Source organism: Lissotriton helveticus, chromosome 8 (assembly GCF_964261635.1).
Source record: "Lissotriton helveticus chromosome 8, aLisHel1.1, whole genome shotgun sequence".
Lineage (NCBI taxonomy): Eukaryota > Metazoa > Chordata > Amphibia > Caudata > Salamandridae > Lissotriton > Lissotriton helveticus.
Genome location: NC_136069.1, coordinates 100849808 through 100868384, shown reverse-complemented (window position 1 = coordinate 100868384; position 18577 = coordinate 100849808). Strand labels below are relative to the sequence as shown.

Below are 18577 nucleotides of genomic sequence, written 5' to 3'. Positions count from 1 at the left end.
GGAGCCTCGCCGCTAGTATGGAGCTGAGGATCTTATAGTCCGCGGTGAGCATAGAGAGTGGTCGATAGGACGCTGGGTCGCTACCCTCCCTGCCGGGCTTCAGTAGCGGGACCACCAACGCCTCCCGCATCGACTGTGGTAGTCGGCCCGTCGCCTTGGCCTCCTTGTACACGGTCAGGAGTCGCGGCGCCAGTGCGTCCAGATATTTGCTATAGAATTCTATGGGGAGCCCGTCTATTCCCGGCGATTTGTTCCTTGCCATGCGCCGCACCGCCGATCGTATCTCCCCCACAGCAATATCCGACCCTAAGTCTTTCGCCTGCTCATCTCCCAGCCGGTGTAGGGGTAGGTCAGCCAGGAAGGGTCCTACCAGCCCCATCCTGTCCCCTGGGGCACTCTTGTACAGGCCCTCGTAATATTTCCGGAAGCCGTCGACTATGCCCAGTTGAGTGTGTTGTAGCACGCCCGCCGCATCCCTCAGTTGAAGTATGGGAGCGCATCGTCGTGTGGGGTTCGAGAGCCATGCCAGGAGGGTGCCTGCTTTATCGCCATCAACATGGGAGCGCAGCACATATCGCTTGTAGTCAAAGACCCGGAGCCTCTCCACTTCAACAGCTACCGCCTCCCTAGCCGCACAAAGTATCTCCTGGAGTTCTGGGTGTCCAGGCCGCCCCCTTTCCGCCTCCCTCAGCTTTACATCCGCCTTAGCTAAATCGCCCAACAACACTTTCCGCACACCCACATAGTCCTTGATACAGATACCCCTCACCACTACCTTAAAGGCGTCCCATTCCGTCGCCCTAGAGGCCGCCGTCCCTTCATTCTCCGTGAAATAGAAGGCCACACCCTCCGCCAGGGCCTCCCCGAAGAGGGGATCCTCCAGGGTCTCAGGCCGCAGGTTCCAGAGCGGAACCCTGGGCCTCTCTGCTATCCACGCCAGTCGAACCAGGAGTGGATTATGGTCCGATATCGTCCTTGACAGGTACTCCGATCCAGTGACGCATGGTAGCACCCCCCGGGAACAGAGTATCGTGTCCAACCGGACATGCAGATCATGCAGGCCAGAGAAAAAGGAATAATCCCTGTCAGTCGGGTGCTGCCCTCACCAGACATCCATAAGCCCCCAGCTCTCCTGCCATTCCCTCCTACCTCTAGATAGCCTGTAAACTGGAGAGTCACGTAGAGGGGGGTGGGACCTATCCAGCAAGGGGTCGGCAATGGAATTAAAGTCGCCCCCCAGCAGGACCGGGCCCGCCAGGGAGTGGGCCAGCGTCCCTGAAAGCGTCGCGAGGAAAGCCAGCTGGTCCGTGTTTGGGGCATATATACTAGCTAGCACTATATCTCTACCTTCCAGCTTCCCCTCCGCCACCACATACCTCCCGTCCTGGTCAACCCATTGACGCGTGAGCTGGAAAGGTGTGCCTGCTCTAACCCAAATGAGTACTCCCCGCGCATAGGCCGAGTAGCTTGTGTAAAAAACCTGTCCCCGCCACCGCCTTTGCAGCGCCGCCCCCTCTTGTCGTGTAAGATGCGTCTCCTGCAGCATCGCAATGTGTACCCCCCTGCGCACTAAAAAGGCATGCACTTTGTGTCTGCGCTGCATAGTATGTAGGCCTCGGACATTCCAAGTAATACAGGTCAACCCATTCACATTAGCCATTGTCCCAGCAATCCGGTCGAAACACTCCCTCCAGCTCCAGCCCGTCGACGGTGGTGGTGCCCCCCCTGAACAGAACAAAACTTCTCAACAGCCCTTCCCATGGTACACCCAGGGTCAACAATTTCGAAAAAAGTAAACAATCCCCAACTGTGGAGCCCCCCCCCCTCCCCCAGAACAGGCCCCAATATCGAGATATCAGTCCCCATCCAAACTCCCACACCTGATGACCCAGGTCTCAACTACACAGCCGTAGCTGTGGGTGCCTTAAGGGCCTACGGAGCGCGGCTTCGTCCAAAGGGGGGCCACGCCGCCCAGCTCCCCGCCTCCTCCCCAATTCCCAAGAACCACTCAGCCCTGAACCCCTTGGTGTGCCCCGACCCCCGCTATGTACATAGGCAATGGTTCCCCACTCAGCCCTTCAAACATTACCCACACAGCAATGCCAGCAGTTCATATATTCAGGATCTCGTCCGCCGTCTGCGGTGTCACCAGCGGTCCCTCCGTGCGGTGAGGCCCCGAAAGATCCGACTCCGAGGCCGATACAAGAGTGTCCGAGTCCGTGGCCCCTCTAGACCCGGGGCCCTCCACCCGTCCGAGCTTCTCCACTTCCAGCAGCGCGGCCTGCCGTTCCGCTTCAGTTTGGGAGGTTGTCGGACCCAGCTTCCCCCGCCCTCGATTCCACAGTCTCCTCGATTTCCTCAGCCGTTTGGGCGAGCGTTCCCGCTCCTTCTCCCGCTCTTCTCTCGCCTTGGCGCCGTCAGTCCCGGCCTTGTATGATTCCCACCAGTCCCAGGCTTCCGCCGACGTTGCAAAGAATATCGCCTTGTCGTCCACTACCACTCTTAGCCTGGCTGGGAAGAGCAAGGAGTAGGCCAATCCTTCACTGCGCAGCTCCTTCTTGATTGTGAGGAAGGAGGCCCGTTGCTTCTGCGTCTCAAAGGTGAAGTCCGGGAAAAGCGTGACGCTACTGTTCGCTATCTGGAAAGGGCCATCCTCTCGAGCTTTCCGCAGGAGCAAATCTCTGTCCTTGTGGTGCAGTAACTTGGCTATGATCGGTCTGGGTGGGAGCCCAGGCTTGGGAGGTCCCGAGGGGACTCTATGGGCACTCTCCAGGGTGAAGAATGGCGAAAGCCCTTCCGGGGCCACCACTGTTTTCAGCCATTCCTCCATGTAGGCCACCATGTCCCCTCCCCGTCTCTGGCACGCCTACGATCCGCACATTACCGCGTCGGCTTCTATTTTCTGCGTCCTCCGCCCGCCGCTCCAGGGTGCGTATGCGGTCTAGGGCCTCAGTCAGCTTACTCTCCATCGCCTTGTGTGCCGGCGCCAGGTCGTTGAGCACCACCTCCGCATCCTTGACCCTGTCCTTCAGCTTGTCGTGGTCCGCCCGGAGCAAGCCCAGCCCCGTCGCCACCTGCGCTATATCGTCATGCAGCGCGTTTCTAGTGGCCGTTATGGCGTCCAATATCCTATCCTGCAATCGCTGCAGGTCAGTCTGCTCAGCGGGGCCCCCTTCTGCTGCATCCGATTTCGCCACTTCCACCACCTTGGTTCCTGGCTTCCCCATAGTAGCCGGCCTCTCCGCCCACGCCTTATGCGGCTGCCTCCTGTCTCCGGGCCTCCACTACGTGGCTAGCTTCTGCGTGCTATGGGGCCCTGCCGTATCCACACTGCGCCCCAGAGATAGCGTCCGCCGTGGTGCACAATCCCTGAGTACTGTGGAGGAATGGTCACTCTGCTCCCGAGCGGCGTGGTGGGTTGGTCACTCCACCGGGAGTCCGGCGCCGCCAAAGGCCCTTCTCCGGCCCACAGGCTCCACCGTTATGCCCCCTTGTGCTCCGCGGGCCTCCGTTGCAGGGGCGAAGGGGGGGCCCAAACTACACAGCGCCGTGCTCCGTCCCCCGTGAGCCCCCTCTCCGGGCGTCCCCCGCTCACCTGCCGGCTTTCGTGGCGCTCAGGGCTGGGTCGAAGATCCGGGTCCCACCTCCTCAGCAAAGGAGTCTGGCCGCAAGCTTCGCCCGCGGCGGCTCACCCGGGCAGTCTTCCCCGCCCGCTCTTGCGACCACTGCTCACCGCAGCCGGGGTCCGAGGATCGTCCCTCGCTGTGTGGGGTCCGTCGCTGGCGGCAACCGCGCCTCCTCTGTGTGCGCCGGCAGTGCGGTCTGCGGCACAGCCCACCGTTCTTCAGGGCTCCGCCGCGGCAGCCATCTTGCGCGGCGCCTTCTTGCCCTCAGCTCCAGCGGCCGCAACGGTCGGCTGTCGTACACGGCGCTGTGACGTCGCTGGCCGCCCAAACCTCGTCCAGCTGGTCACCGCCGGTCACTCGTCCAGCTGGTCACCGCCGGTCACTCTATCGGCGCCGGGGCACACACGGACTCTCCGGCCCTCCTTTCAGGATTCTCGTGGGGAAGACGCACTGAGCTCCGAGCTCACGCCGCCATCTCCCTCGGCGCTCAAGCCACGCCCCTCGACTTTCCTATGACCTGTGCAAGTTGGAACCATTGCCCCAGGCCGAACTCGTTAGGTCAGTTCCCCTCCCAGTGGCCGAACAAGATAGCATCAAGGCTCAACAAGCCATAAAACCATTTCAGCGCACACACCTGCCGTATCTTGCTCACATCTGTCTCTACTCTTTTTGCTTCACTTACTTTATGGTGGGGAGGTGCCTGTTTTATTGGGGGTCCACCGATATCTGATGAAATGTTGGGCCTTGCCGGGTGATTTGTTGTGGGCAGCACGAAGTGAAATATGTACATGTCATCATGACTCTGCTTTTCCTTTGTAACAAAGCACTGTAAATGATATACTGTAAATTCGAAGAATGTTTGCCTGAAGCTGAATATTCTGTATAAATAGAGAAGCCTGACTTTGTAAATTCGAGCAGTCTCCTGAGAATATACTTCCCGTGTGTTGTACTTCTAGGACACTTGTTACTTTGGTTGCAGCCAATAAAATGGATCCTTGACTTCACCTAGAAGACTCGGAGTTTCTGTGGTCTGAATCAGGAAGAAGCCGAGGTCTCTGGGTGTACCCTGACACCGCTGGGTTGGCGGTTCTGTGCCGGTTCTTAAAAACCCAGTACCTCATGACGACTGCGCGACCTCCCTCTCTGTCCGGAGCGGGATCACGACTTCCGTGGCTTTGGTCGTCCAGCCGGTTCCACCGGGACAGGAGACTGTGGCTTGGATGGGCCCCTCGGCCGAGGGGTCCCTTTCAGAGGAGACGAGTACCTGGGCAGGGAAACCAACCTCGAAGGAAGTGGAGGAGGCTCGTCAACCGGCAGCTGAGGTTGAGGCTGAGGCCGAGGTGGTAGAGGTGGAAGAGGAGGCGGGGTAGGGACCCGCGGAGGAAGTCCTCTCTGCAAAGGAGGGGGAGGGGGATGCGTCACTGTCACCGGCTTAGGAGGGGTATACACAACGGAGTACACAGAGCCCGGTGACCTGCCCTCCTTATCAGGCTGGGATGTGGGAGTCTCTCTCCTAGGCACTTGACGCCTGCCAGACTGACTCCTGGCGCCCAAACTCCTTCTGCGCCGTTCCTGCGTCAAAGAACTGCGCTTCCTCGACGGCGAACGCCTGCCCCTCGAAGGCGACTGCTTCCGCCTCGACGGCGACCTCCATCGCCTAGACGTCGATCTCCGTCGCCTCGACGGCGATCTCCTGTGCCTCGACGGCGATCGCCCCTTCGACGCCGAGGATCCCCTCGACGACGACCTTCTCTTTTTCGCCGACGGCGAACGGCGGTGTCGCCACGACGCCGAGTGCCGACGCCGGGCCACCTTTCAACGTAGAGTCCTTGACGACGAAATAGTCACCGGTGATCTCGACGGCGGTCTGTTCAGATCCCTCGACGCCGCTTCGACCCAGAGCCCTGGGGAGACGGGGAACAGACTATAGTCATCCCTCTCGGCGCCGTAGTCGGTGCAATCGACGCCGACGAATGGGGACGCTTGCTGGACTTCCTGCCTCTGGGGAGCCCCCCAGAGGCCTCAGCACTGGCAGATTGCACCTGCCCAGACCCACCTCGTGCTTGCCGTCTTCTCTCCTCCATGCCTTGGAGCCTGATCTTCTTTCTATCTCTCAGGGTCCTGGTGGTAAATCCCTGGCAAATCTCACACTCCTCTGGGTTATGAGAGGAGGGAAGGCAGAGGATACACACTTAATTTGGGTCAGTCTTGGCCTTCTTCCTGGAACACTCCAGGCATTTGTCAAACAATGCTGGCATATTCGACAAAAAGACTGCCCCAAAAGCACACCAAAGAAGAAGTAACCAAAGTACTTTGAACAAAGCACCAAAAACACTTGAAAAAGTGAGAAAATCACAAAAACAAATCCCAAAAGGGAGAGCTCAATGCTCCAGGGTCCTGCTAGCAGGAGCCGGAAAAAAACTGAAAGTAAAAGAATCTGCAGTGCATTCTGGGATACTGTGAAGTTCTGGAAGGTTCTCTTAAAGGCACAGTATCATAATGGCAGCCTATGGGGCTTGTCTGTCCAGGTCCTTCTCTATCATTCCAGAGGGTTTTTGCTGTTAAAGCAAGGGAAATCTGAACAGGCTTTGCTGTTTGTGGATTTTTGGTGGAATTTCTAGATGAAGTACTGGACAGTGTAGCCTGTGGATATAGGCTGCATTATCTGTCTTTAAATTCTCTAAGTGTCTGTGCAGTTCTGCATTTTTCGACACCGTAAGAGATTATTTTTGATTGCTACGGGGTCCACGCACATGGGCGGGACTATTTACTAGATTATGACTATACACAGTGATCCCCTACTACAGAAGCCTAGTTGAGTACACAGCTGCAATGCACATGTTTTCAGAGTGCCCAAGTACATAATGACTAGAATAGGTCAATCACATACCCCCATTTGCCCAAGTGGAAATGATTGAAACACTCAAGAGGACATGTGCAAGACCCAGAGCGAGTCAATGCCTCACCAGGTCTTTCACCATACAGCTAATCTGGGTGGGTACATTTTCTAATAAGGCCTATAAGTGGTGGGTGGGCTGTTGGGTAGGGAACCAACATGGATGTATTTGTTATTATACACGTGCATGTATCTTGCGTAATATGATATTACAGATGAAATGTGCCACTGCTTACTTTATTCCCCTTTTTTTATGATCTGGTTTGACAGGGCAAACGTCGCAAGACAATTATGTGAGAACCACCAGGAGAGGGGTTTGGTCCCGCCCTCATATTGCTAGGAATACTTGTTTTGATTCGGCAGACGTTGTGTTGTCCCACAAAAAAAGCGCTTGTCCTCCACACAGCAGCTATCTATGTGTTTATTTCTCTAGCTGCCAGAGCTTGAATATTCAGGGGAACACAACATTGTAATGCTATTAAAGTGCCTTATAGAACGAGAACATGTATGGTGTTTTCCCTCTAGCAGCAGCATAGATGGGAGGAGGGCAGTCCTTAACTTGCATCAACTTTTACGTCTAGCTTGACAGTGCAACTGTCACTTGACCGTTTAACCTATATTAAAATTATTCATTTCTTTGCTTCCACAAAACGTAACCATTCCCATGCTTTTAGTAATGCTTCACATTACCATACAACCTCTTTAAAGCTAGACCTATTGGCATTGTAAATGTTTATTTTATCTGAAGGGCTCAAATTTACCGTAATCAATAGTCGTTTTTGCTTCAGTAGGGAGACTGCTTTTTGAAGCTGTAACAGTTGTCTGCTGCAGAGCCTGGAAGAAGCAAATACACATATTGTTACTTAACTTCATAATTAACTCATTAAGTTTAAAACAAGAAAAAATATACTATCGACATTAAAATGATCAGAAAGAATTTCAGCAAATGAACCCCAGATTAAATTTTATAATACAAAAACAAAAATGGCAGGTAAGCGATATGATGCGAACACTAGTTAATGACTAACACCAGTACCATCCTAAGGTAAATTCTTTATCAAAAAATTGTTTTGAAAAACAGATAACTGACGCGAGATCGAGAAAGAGTCAAAGATAATTTTATGCCAATTCCCACAATCCTAAGAATAAAATTTTGGAAGAAGTTTTTTTTTAATGAAGGGTGTGTTTTAGTAGTTTTCCTTTTTCTACACCACCTTCTTTAATGAGGAGCACTACGTATAGAAGTTGAATCTGCCCAACCCTAAGAATTTGCGGATACTGCGGAAAGTTAAGAGTTTAGTAATGTCTTAAATTTCACTCTTTTATAGTATCCGTAGGTGGTTTCCCAAAGTAGACAGCCCCAGGACTGTTCTCCCAACAGTAGCTGGAAGGGCGTAGGGGGCCCTAATGTCTGCGAGGGTGGAGCCTCTTAACAATTCTGCGCTATATTGTAAAACCGAAGTCCAATAGTAAAGAGTGATGTTAGGAAAAGACCAGCCCCCTCGCTCTTTTGGTAAACAGAGCTGCCTTAATGCCGTCCTGGGTTGGGAACATGACCAGATAAACTGTGTGAATATTTGTTGAAATTTTTGCAGGTTAGATTTACTGAATTCCAGAGGTATTGTGCGGAAAAAATATAGGAGTTTGGGAAAGTATGTCATTTTTATGGCATTACATATGCCAACAAGGGTTAAATGTAGGTTATTGATTTGTTTCAGAGCCTTTCTAGTGTGTGATGCCAAAGGAGCTAGGTTGTCTAACAATTTCATCCAGATTTGATGAGATGGAGACTTCCAGATATTTGGCTTTGGAAACCACTCTGTAATCGGTCCAGGGTACTTGGCTATTTGTTATTATTTGGGTTTTGTTTTGATTCAGGGCATAGCCAGAGAGCCTCCCAAATTTTAGCGCCTCATTTTCAAGATCAACTATGGTGTTTAAGGGATCAGGAAAGTGCTGGCCAGATCATCGGCGTAAGCCATGATCTTGGTACAGCTACCTTGGAAGTTGACTGGGAGAAACTCATTATTTCTCTCTATTTGCTTGATGAAGAGGTCCTAATAAAGGGCAAACAGTAGAGGGGAGCATGGGCAGCCTTGCCTGGTGCCCCGGGAGATCTCAAACTGCCCGGTTAGTTGTCCATTAACTGAGACACAAGCTGATGGTTTTACATAAAGGGCTTGTACTGCCTGCGTGATCTTTGGCCCGAATACCATTCTCCTTATGACTGCCCACAGAAATTGCCAGGAGACCCGATCAAAGGCTTTCTCAGCGTCCAAGAGTAAGTGACATCGGGTCTCCAGCAGCCTGTGCGGCGTCAAAAAGAGTAATGACCCTTCTAACATGCTCAGTTGTTCCTTTTTTCGGGATAAATCCATGCTGCCACTCTGAGACCAAAGACTCAACCACTGAAGAGATTGTTAGCTAGCACTTTGGAAAAGATCTTTGAATCACAATTAATGAGCGTTATTGGTCGATACGAACTCATCTCTGTTGGAGGTTTATCCTTCTTTGGCAAAATAGCTATTCTGGCCATGGACCAGGATGCCGGTGGTAAAGTCTCATTAAAGATAAAGGTTATTACTTCTATAAGAATGGTCTTAATTTGTGGAGCGAAAGTCTTATAGAACTCTACTGGGATACCATCCAGCCCAGTAGCTTTCCCATCAGGCAGGCTGTTGAGGGATTCCAGTATCTCGTCCTATGTGAGAGTTATGTCTAACATTTCCCTATCCTCTAAGGAAAGAGATCTGAGGTTGATCTCGCTAAGGTAGTTGGTGGTCTTGTTAGCGATTAGGTCACTGGGACCAAGATTCTCCTCAGTATAAAGTTTGGAGTAGAAGTCCTGGAATCCCTTTCGTATTTGATCTGTCGTTAGTCTCATCCCCTGATGGAAGTTTAATTGTGCGTATCTCACTGCAGGAAACCTGTCGCCTGGTCCTGACAGCCAGATGATGCCCAATATTGTCGCTACACTCGTAATGTTTCTCCCGGGTCCTTGCCCATTTTGAAGCAGTTTTTTCAGCAAAAATTGCCCCAATTTCGGCTCTGACCAGCACTACCTATTTCTGCACTGTCTCCACGTCTTGTCCTGTTTGAATGCAGTGAGTCAGTTTGGTTTCGGCCATCTTTAGCTTCCCCTGTAAGCTACTTTTCACCGTTTTCTCTTTATTTTTGCGCACTGAGAATCCCAGGGTCTCGCACCTGATCCCCGCTTTTAAAGTGTCCCAAACTGTCATAAGAGGGGAAGAGCAAACATTAATCTCCAGAAATTCCTCTAGCCATCCTTGCATGTGTGTTTTATACAGCCGGTCCTGTAGTAAAGCTTTTTCAAAACTCCAGGTAGAGGCCTCTCTAGCTTTCCCTAGACCTTTAATGTTAATGATAAGGGGATTGTGGTCGGACATAAAGCGTGGGGCAATTTCAATAGTGCAATTGTTGATTGAAGATGAAAGGAAAAAGTAGTCCAGCCTAACAAGGGTGTGATGCGTGGCAGAAAAAAATGTATACCCTGGCTGGGAGGGGTTCAGTTTTGCCCAACAATCTTAGACCATGCATCTGCGCAAGATCTATCAAAGCCTGATTATACCAGGGGTTTCCTACCCTTGTATTTCCAGTGACTAACACTATCCTAGTTGGAGGGTAGATGCAAATTCAGATCACCACAAAGGACAATGGGGGTGGGCCAGTGTGCTAATTCCCCTTAAACCAGGTTGAGGACTCCTGGGTCATCTACATTACTCCCGTAAATTGAGCAGAGGGTAAAAGGGGGGTTATTAGAAACATGACACTCCGTAATCACCCATCTGCCTAAAGAATCAGCCTTGACCTGGGGTTAAGAGATGGAAAGTCTTCTCAGCCAGTATACCCACCCCCTGGTTTTGGAACCCTGTGTGGTGGCCCCCAAGACTTGGAAACCCAAGGAGTCTAATAAGTGCCTCTGGGAGCCCTCGATATGAGTTTCCTGTATACAGTTGATATCCCACCCAGAATACGAAGCCCAAGCGCCACGTTCCGCCTTTTTGAGCGATCATTTAGCCCGCAGATGTTAACAGAGATAATTCTTAAGGAGTTTAGCTTAGCCATTTAAGGAAAAAAAAGACCAAAGAATAATAACACAACCGACTCCTAATGTCTTGTCCTGTACCATAGCAAGTGTGTCTTAGGTATACATATGTATGTGCAAGAAAGATTAAAAAACTCGTGCTTAATTTTTCTGAGCAGAACTCTTCTCTTGTGGTGCCTTTCCCATCCCTCCTCCCTCCCCCTCCTTCGAGCAATCAGGCAAAGCCTGAGTGATGGTAATCAACTTGAGCCACGATTGCCAGCCACGCCGGATTGATAGAAACTTTAGTTCTAGTTCATCAGTTCGGTCGCGTGCCCCTTTTTCTGGACTGTGCTAAGTGATAAAGTGAAGTAGTGTGATAATAACATAGAAAAATAAAGAAGCCGCATAACAGAGAATAGAGCGAATATCAAATAAAGTCAAAATAATGCCAAAGTCAAGGACAAGAAGAGTGCGGCTTAGATTTGGTTTCACTCATTGGACAAAGTGAACAAATGTTACTTCTTCCTGAATTTCAGTTCCTCCAGATATTCCCCTGCTTTAATCTCGGAGAGAAAAACCTTAGTACTTCTGTTTAAGATTACTTTGATCCTTGAGGGAACCATAAGATACACTTGCGCACCCAGCTGTTGGAAATGGGAGATTAGCGGTCTCATTCGCCATCTCCGTTCGACAGTCTGATGGCAAAAGTCTGGTTTAGCAAAGAATGTTACACCATTTGCTCCTGTCTTGGAATTGAAGCGGGCCTGGTCATAGATCATCTGTTTAAGGAGGAAATTCCTTAAAGTACACGAGAAATACACTTGGTTGCCCTCCTGACGTGTTGCCACTGCTGTGTTGTCACTTTTGATGAAAAGGGAATCGGTGCGCCCTCTGAACTTCATAGTCCCAATCCCAACCCGGATGGTCTGGGAAGGAATCCTTTAGTAATTTAACTATGAAGAGCCTGGTGTCATCCCCCTCCTTCCCCTCCGGAATACCGAGTAGGCGGAGGTTGTTCAGGCGCTGACGGTTTTCCTGCTCCTACATTTTTGTCATCAAATCCGTCATACAGGCAGTATTAGACTCCCGCTGCTGTTTGGTGGCCAGGGCTTCAGTTTCCAGATGTTCAGTTGGTGCCTCTACCATCGTAACCCGATCACTGATGTCTGCGCATGTTTTATTCAAACGCCTCAGCCCACCCTGCAACTTTTTGGCAGCATTCTTAGCAATACGGTTGTCCGCCCGGACTTCATGGAACTCCTTGATGGAGGTCAGGATGGAAGCTAGAGAGGGTTCAGAGGTGTAAGCTTGCAGGCTCTTGGTGCTTCCCCATTGAGTAGAGTTTAAATCGTCTTCGTCTAGGGGGTACGATACCTGGGAGTCGGAAGAATCCCACTTTAGCGGACTGCGGTGCTTACTTTTGCTGGTGGGCTTTTTATGTCGCTGCACCGTGCCTGTGTTTTGAAGTGAAACCTCACTGTACCCCACGCTGGCTTCCTCAGAGCCATCTTCATGGGAAGAATTTGGAGTACTGTCTGAAACGGAGTAAAAATCTTCCCCTACTGCCTCGGGTGTCCAGGGAGTCTGGGAGCACCGTCAGGTTTTGGATCACTTTGTTGGTCCCTGCTTCGCCAGGGTCAGAGATGAGCAGTGGGGCCTCCATACTATTTTCGCCAAGTATATTATCTGGTGCCTGTGCCTGTTGGGTAGGCTGTAGCAGAGGAGTTGTAGTGTCTGTGAGTGGGAGTGCTGACACCGGGACTAGGGAGGACCCATCCTGAACCCCTATAGGCTCTGTTAATTCCACCGAGTCATTTTCTGGTATAGTGGATGGGGCAGCGCAATCCGATCCACTCCCTGCTTGAGGTGCCCCTGCCTTTAGGCTATCTGCTGGCGAGTGATTGATGAAAGAGGAGGGGGGTTTCAGATTGGGATTTAACATTTTATTTGATTCCCTAAAAGATTTTTGCGGGAGGGGGGGGGTTTGAACACTCAGTGCTTTTAGGATCTCTAGGCGGAGCCCCCCCCCCCCAGTTTGCCCCATTGTTTACCCTGCACTTTCTTATCCCCACTGACCTCCGTTTTAGATTTAGGAGCTTCCTCAGTGGCGGAGGCGGAATATTTGGCAGCTTTGATATCCTTAGAGTCCAAGGCGGCAACAGGAGTCTTTTGCTTGAGCCCCCCCGAGCACTCATAGTGGTCCTGCTGGATTCAAGCAGCTTCGTTCCACAGATGTCTTTAAGAAGAACAATCCAGAGGTCCCAGGGTTCGCTGACCTCACTAAAGGTTATGAGGGATGCGGAAAAAGCCGTGCAAAGGGTCGGATTTGTAAAAAAATGCAGAGCGTCCCGCGCTTGTGTCACAAGCTTCTTGCGAGCAGAGAGGGCTAGCTGAATAACCTTTGGCAAGCACGAGATCACCAGAGCAAAGGCCCCTTCGGAGAAAAGCAGCCTCGGTGCTCGCGTTACAGAGCAGAACTGGCGAGCGTGACGATCTGGCATCTCTGAAGGCGGCGCAGGGCAGCTAGCCGAGCGTTACGCATCCGGCGTGAACAGCAGAGCAGCGTGAGCTCAGGTGGATTCCATCTTGCCCGTCCAGTGCAGTTCACCAAATACAAAACTTTTAAACATAATTAAACCCCTACCCGAAAAGGGGACAGATTGCAATTTAGATAGAGATCACCTCTCACAGGAGTCATTTAGAATCACTGTTCCTTTTAAGACAATGCTGAAATTACCTGATCAAGGCTGCATAAAAAACCACCATGATTAATGCGTCATCCACAAGGAAATCGTACAATATACTCTGCCACAGAACCAAATTCAAACCAGCAATGGTGAAGCGGACATCACATCAATGTAATCTATTGGTTATGCCTATGTTTCCCCCCCCCCCTTAGATGACAACTGTGCATGCCTACAGGGGCCACAATAATCCTTAGATGGCTGCCTTGTAACGTGTGCACATACAGTGGCCATCTTTGAATAATGTTCTTAAAGTTAAAAAAAAAAAATTCATAGTGCACGTAAGCAAGAGAAGCAGGGAAGAAATATGGAGACCAGAGAGGCTTGTACTTGGAATATAAACAATAGGTGGATACTGGTTTCTTTTGAGCGAATCTCGCTACTGGGACAGTGAAAGATGCCCTACATGCCTCTGGAAAGCATGCGCCAAAGCCTTGGTTATCATAGGAAGCTCCAGGTTTGGAATCTCCTACCTACGCACTCATGACCATCATATGGTATTAGTTATGGGCCCTCTCACTGGATTGTTTTCAGAGATGAGCACTGAACAGGAGATTTTGAAATCATGATGGAAATAGGTTTCCTAGATTAGTCCCTCAAATATTCTGAATCAATCGTAGAAGGCAGGCACAGAGATATTAATTTCTTAATGTTAACAGACAGGATGTTTTAGGTCTTACATGCTGGAAAGGGCTCTTGTAAAAGAAGCAGTTCACAGTTAAGTCTTCCACAGTGAACGGGAGGAGATAGGTGTACCCAGTCACGGCTGGCATTAATCGCAAGTGGGGGAACTGGCAGTAGCGAGGGGGGTGTCAATGTAATAAATTATAAGAGAACGTACCTGTCCGCCGGCCGGGTCCCGCGTTTTCGTGGCTCCTGTTTCCAGCAGTAACAGGTAGCACGCAGGCTCCATCCCCTAAGCAAATCACAACGCTGCAATGGCAGCGTTATGATTGGTCGGGACGGCGCCCAGCCAGACACCTATGGGGAAGCTATTTTCTCCATGTAGATGGAGAAAGGGTAGAGTGTGCATAACTGGTTTGGGCGGCCCCAGAGGGCCAAATGAACCAGTCATGCTCCCTCAGGAGTGGGCACACCACTCCTCCACTACCCACCCATGCTTGTAGAGCAGCCCCACCCATCCGCCTGCCACCAAATTCTTCTGCTTTCTCGCAGCGAGAGAAGCAGAAACATAACATGGTAGTTTTACCATTTTATGTTTCTGCTGCTCACTTTGCGAGAAAGCAGTGGAACAAAGCTCCTCTGCCCTAGTAGAGGACCCCCCCCCCCCCCGGGTGTATCTGTCCTCAATGTCTTTATTGAACAAGAGTTGGATTCCTCTTCAATGCAGCTCTTTTAGATCTAATTTTTCCAAAGGTCTTCAAAGTAGATACTGCATTCGGTGGAAGGAGCCCTTTCCCCAAATTCTCCATATTTACTGCAGTCGTTCCTTCACTGTGAATTCTGATCTCTAATAGAAACACACCTCTTTTGTAAGTATACAATGCAATATTTTAGAGCACAAAGGACCTTTTTACGAAGCCTTCTTGTCTGAAAGAGCAGAAGACAGACAACACATAAGCCATGTTGTTTCTTTTCTGCTCTATTAATTGTAACAGCTTAAATTAAGCCTTTGCGCCACTGATTTGGATGGATATTCGTTCGGCAAAACTGTTTGAAGAGTTCCTGGTTCATTGTTTCAAGTTTGTGTTTCCGCTTCATAACTGCACGCAGACAATAGGTGACAGAGTCCCCTATGGTTTAAAATGGGAAATCGATGCAATAACGGTCAAATTGGACAATAGGAGATTAAGACCAAATTCTGGGTGAGTTATTGATGAGGTTTTTAAGAGTATATGGCACACTAACGTTAATCTTTATATTTAAGCAAGGACAGCACTATAGAAAAACGATCACTCTACCCAGGATGCTACATATCCTGCAGAAAGCAACTTGAGTCACATAAATTCACTCTGCAGGCAGGTGCAGTCCTAAAGATCTTACTAAGGGATGGTGGCATACCAAAAACCAAACAGACATGATATGAAATTGGATTATTAGTTGCAAAGTGTTAGATCTGACATACTTGGCATGGTCTTCCATCAAACCTTTTTTGCACCCACCCCTCCTGTTTTCTGAAATTAGTTTATGCTGGCATTAGCACTTTACCACTACTAACCAGTGTTGAATTGCTTGTGCTCTCCCCTTTAAACATGGTAAAATTGGCCTATACCTGATTGGCATATTTAATTTACTTGCAAGTCCCCAGAATAGGGTGCTAAATGTACCCATGGCCTTTAAGTTAAATGTTACTAGTGGGCATGTAGCACATTGACACCAGCTAAAGAAGCACTTACAAACATATCTCAGACTGCCATTGCAGCCTTTGTGCAGTTTTAAACTGTCAATTCGACAGGGTGCATTGTAAATAAAATGTAGGACATTTGTTGTTTTTTAATTTATTTTAAATCGCTTTTATTGATTTGTACAGTCTACCTTGACAGAAATTTAAAAAGAATTGTAACAATAGTACTGTACCCCTTGTTCTCAAACTCTAGAACATACTGAACAACAGAATCGGGCACCATTTTTAGGAATCGCCTAAGCAGCGCATGCGCTGTCTCTCCGAGACATGAATATATATTGTTGAGTTAAACTCCGCCTACTGGCGGCTAATATGTCATGCTGCTCGCCATTTGTTTAACCTTGCATTGTTTTCCTTATCTTGCTTCTGGTTGGCTCGCGATGCGAAACATTTCAGTTTTGCTTCCGTTTTGCAGGAAGCACCACTGACCAACTACTGTTTAGTTACGCTGCTGGGTTGTTATTATTCTATTTAGGGACTACTTCCTTGTTTTTCTTTTCTTCTAGCATCTTAGCACATGCGCACTGCACTGCACAGGCAGGCACTGTGCATCCCTCTCCCACCGTTTTCATGTTATAAAGCAGAGCTCGCCATCAGAGGCTGGGAAACTGCGAAACACGTAATTTGCATGTGGGTAGTGTAGCTATCAGACCGCATTAGAAGTGTTTTGTCACAAAGAGAAAATGAGAAATAAGCCTGCCTTTCAAGCAATTCAAGATCATCCGAAAGAATGCGTTTTACAATCTGACGTTAGGGCAAGCTGAATAAAATGCGCAACACATTTATGAGAGTTTAAGCTATTAGCATTGTAAATGACAATGCCTTTTATTTATGTTTTAAAAACAAACACAAATAAAAGACAGTCATTTACAATGCCAATAGCTCAAACGCACTTAAATGCGAGACCACTGCATTGCAAATGCTTCTTAGATTAGCGCACGACCCTGTGTATGACCTGATCTCGCACTCTGCGTCTGAAATAGGAGAACACTCTTCTTCAAGCTGTATGCCTCAAAAAGCCGCCTACTCAACCCAAAGCCTGCTGTGTTTGAGGGCAACCCCAAGCAGCGTAGATCAGTTGTTTCCTAACCATGCACAAGTCTACCCCTTTCTTCCACGCAGCCACTGATGGCGGGGACTTCGCCTTCCAGTAGCGCCACACATCCCTCTTAGCAAGCGCGAGACCCATCCAAAGAAATTTCATGCTATTTCGAGTCAGTTCCAAGTCGTCAGTTGATACTGAGACACAAAGCTTTTCCTTTTGCACAGAACGAGCTAGGACATGCCCCACACAGTTTAGCATACTCTCTCAAAATGGGCAGAAAACGGGGCTCTCATAAAGTCTCCAACCTGAGTGGCACTGTAAGCACAGGGGCGAGATAAGCAACCCAATGCAGCACAGCCTGTGGAGAGAGAGGTAGGTACTATGCAAATAATTTAATTGAATAAGACAGTTGTGCAGAGATCTCTGCACCCCTTGGGAAGAAGCAGGTCTCCATCCAATCGTTATCCGATAAGGCTCCCTTATCCTGCTCCCTGGCGGAGCGCATCTACCTTAACTTATCTGGTATGTGTCAGATCAAGGAACGATAGACCTCTGCTACCTTGTAGTCACTCAGCTCAGTCATTAAATCAATTAGGATTTATAAAGAGTCGCTAATCACCAGATAGGGTATCCAGGAACTTCCCACTCTTTAGCCTCTAGTGGATGCAAGTCAGGAAATTCATCCAAGCCAATAAGACCGGGCAGGAGGGTGTGTCGTTGCTACAAACATCAGAGAAACTAACTGCGATGGAGGGTGTATTCCTCCTGCTGGTTTCAATAGGATTTAAGTGTCATCCCTTTGAGTACATCCACAAAGGTGTAGATCCTAATTGTAGCCCAGCATCGAAAAACCAGACCGCCTTTTCACTTATAGAAGCATGGTGCCTGCCCACAGTGAGGTCTGGACTGTCAACCTCTTGTGCAAAGCCACATCTGCAATACCACAGTCACAGGTGGCCTTGAAGCATTTACTAAGCACTATACAGGGGGTCTTCTAATTGCACAGGAAGCATCTGAGTAAGGAGTGAAGGTGAGAAAAAAAAGAAGAATTTAGGTAGAGCATAAAGGTAATTCTTCGATTCATAAAGAAGACTAGGGAGAGGCACGGTCTTGAAGGTAACTCCAAAGAGGGACAATGGGAGGGTGGTCCATGTCTTAATCTTCGCCTACAATCTGTCCAACAGCGGCTGGATGTTCATCAGCCAGCATGGCATCAGTTGTCACAAGCACCCCTATGTATTTAAAGCCCAGGGTAGCCACCGGTATACCAACTGCCCAGCGTAAATCTGGTGACGAGGTACTGACCGGAAAAATAGCAGATTTGGATCAGTTAAGGAGGAGGCCGGATGTTTTCGAAAAATACCCACAATGGCAGTGTCCGTGGGCCCGAAGTCTCCAGGTGTGTAAAACATATTGCTGCCTCGCCTGCATAAAGGGAAATGCGGTCTGTAATTCCAGTTCTAGTCGAACCCCATTCATGTACATCAATACGCAGCCAATCCACAAGTGGCTCTCCTGCTAATATGAATAGCAGGGGCTCATAGGGTAGCCCTACCGAGTACCCCGCCGGATAGGGAATGGGTTCAATACTGCCGTACCCACCTGAATGTGCGCCATCAAGTCAGTGTAAAGAAGGTAGATGTAGGCGATTAATTTAGGACCAAAGATAAGCCTCCGGAAAAGAGCAAACCAGTAAGTCCAGCTAACAGAATCAAACACCCTTTTTCTGTGTCCACCAGGAATATGACCGGTGTTGAACTTTAACATGTCGTGGTATTGAAAGAAAACTCCTAAATTGTTTTTTCACTACTGTAAGATACCTCTCTCCCATTAGATAAGAAAACAAGTTACTT

The 18577-nt window shown here is 49.4% G+C and overlaps 1 protein-coding gene across 1 annotated transcript in view; it reads right to left on the bottom strand.

Moving 5' to 3' along the window:
- Positions 1–18577, bottom strand: part of MAEL (maelstrom spermatogenic transposon silencer) — a 1192885-nt gene that overhangs the window by 849328 nt on the left and 324980 nt on the right. Inside the window, exon 3 of the mRNA XM_078656687.1 lies at positions 7284–7356. Within this exon, the coding sequence (XP_078512813.1) occupies positions 7284–7356 (73 nt within the window). The remainder of the gene's footprint in view (positions 1–7283; positions 7357–18577) is intronic.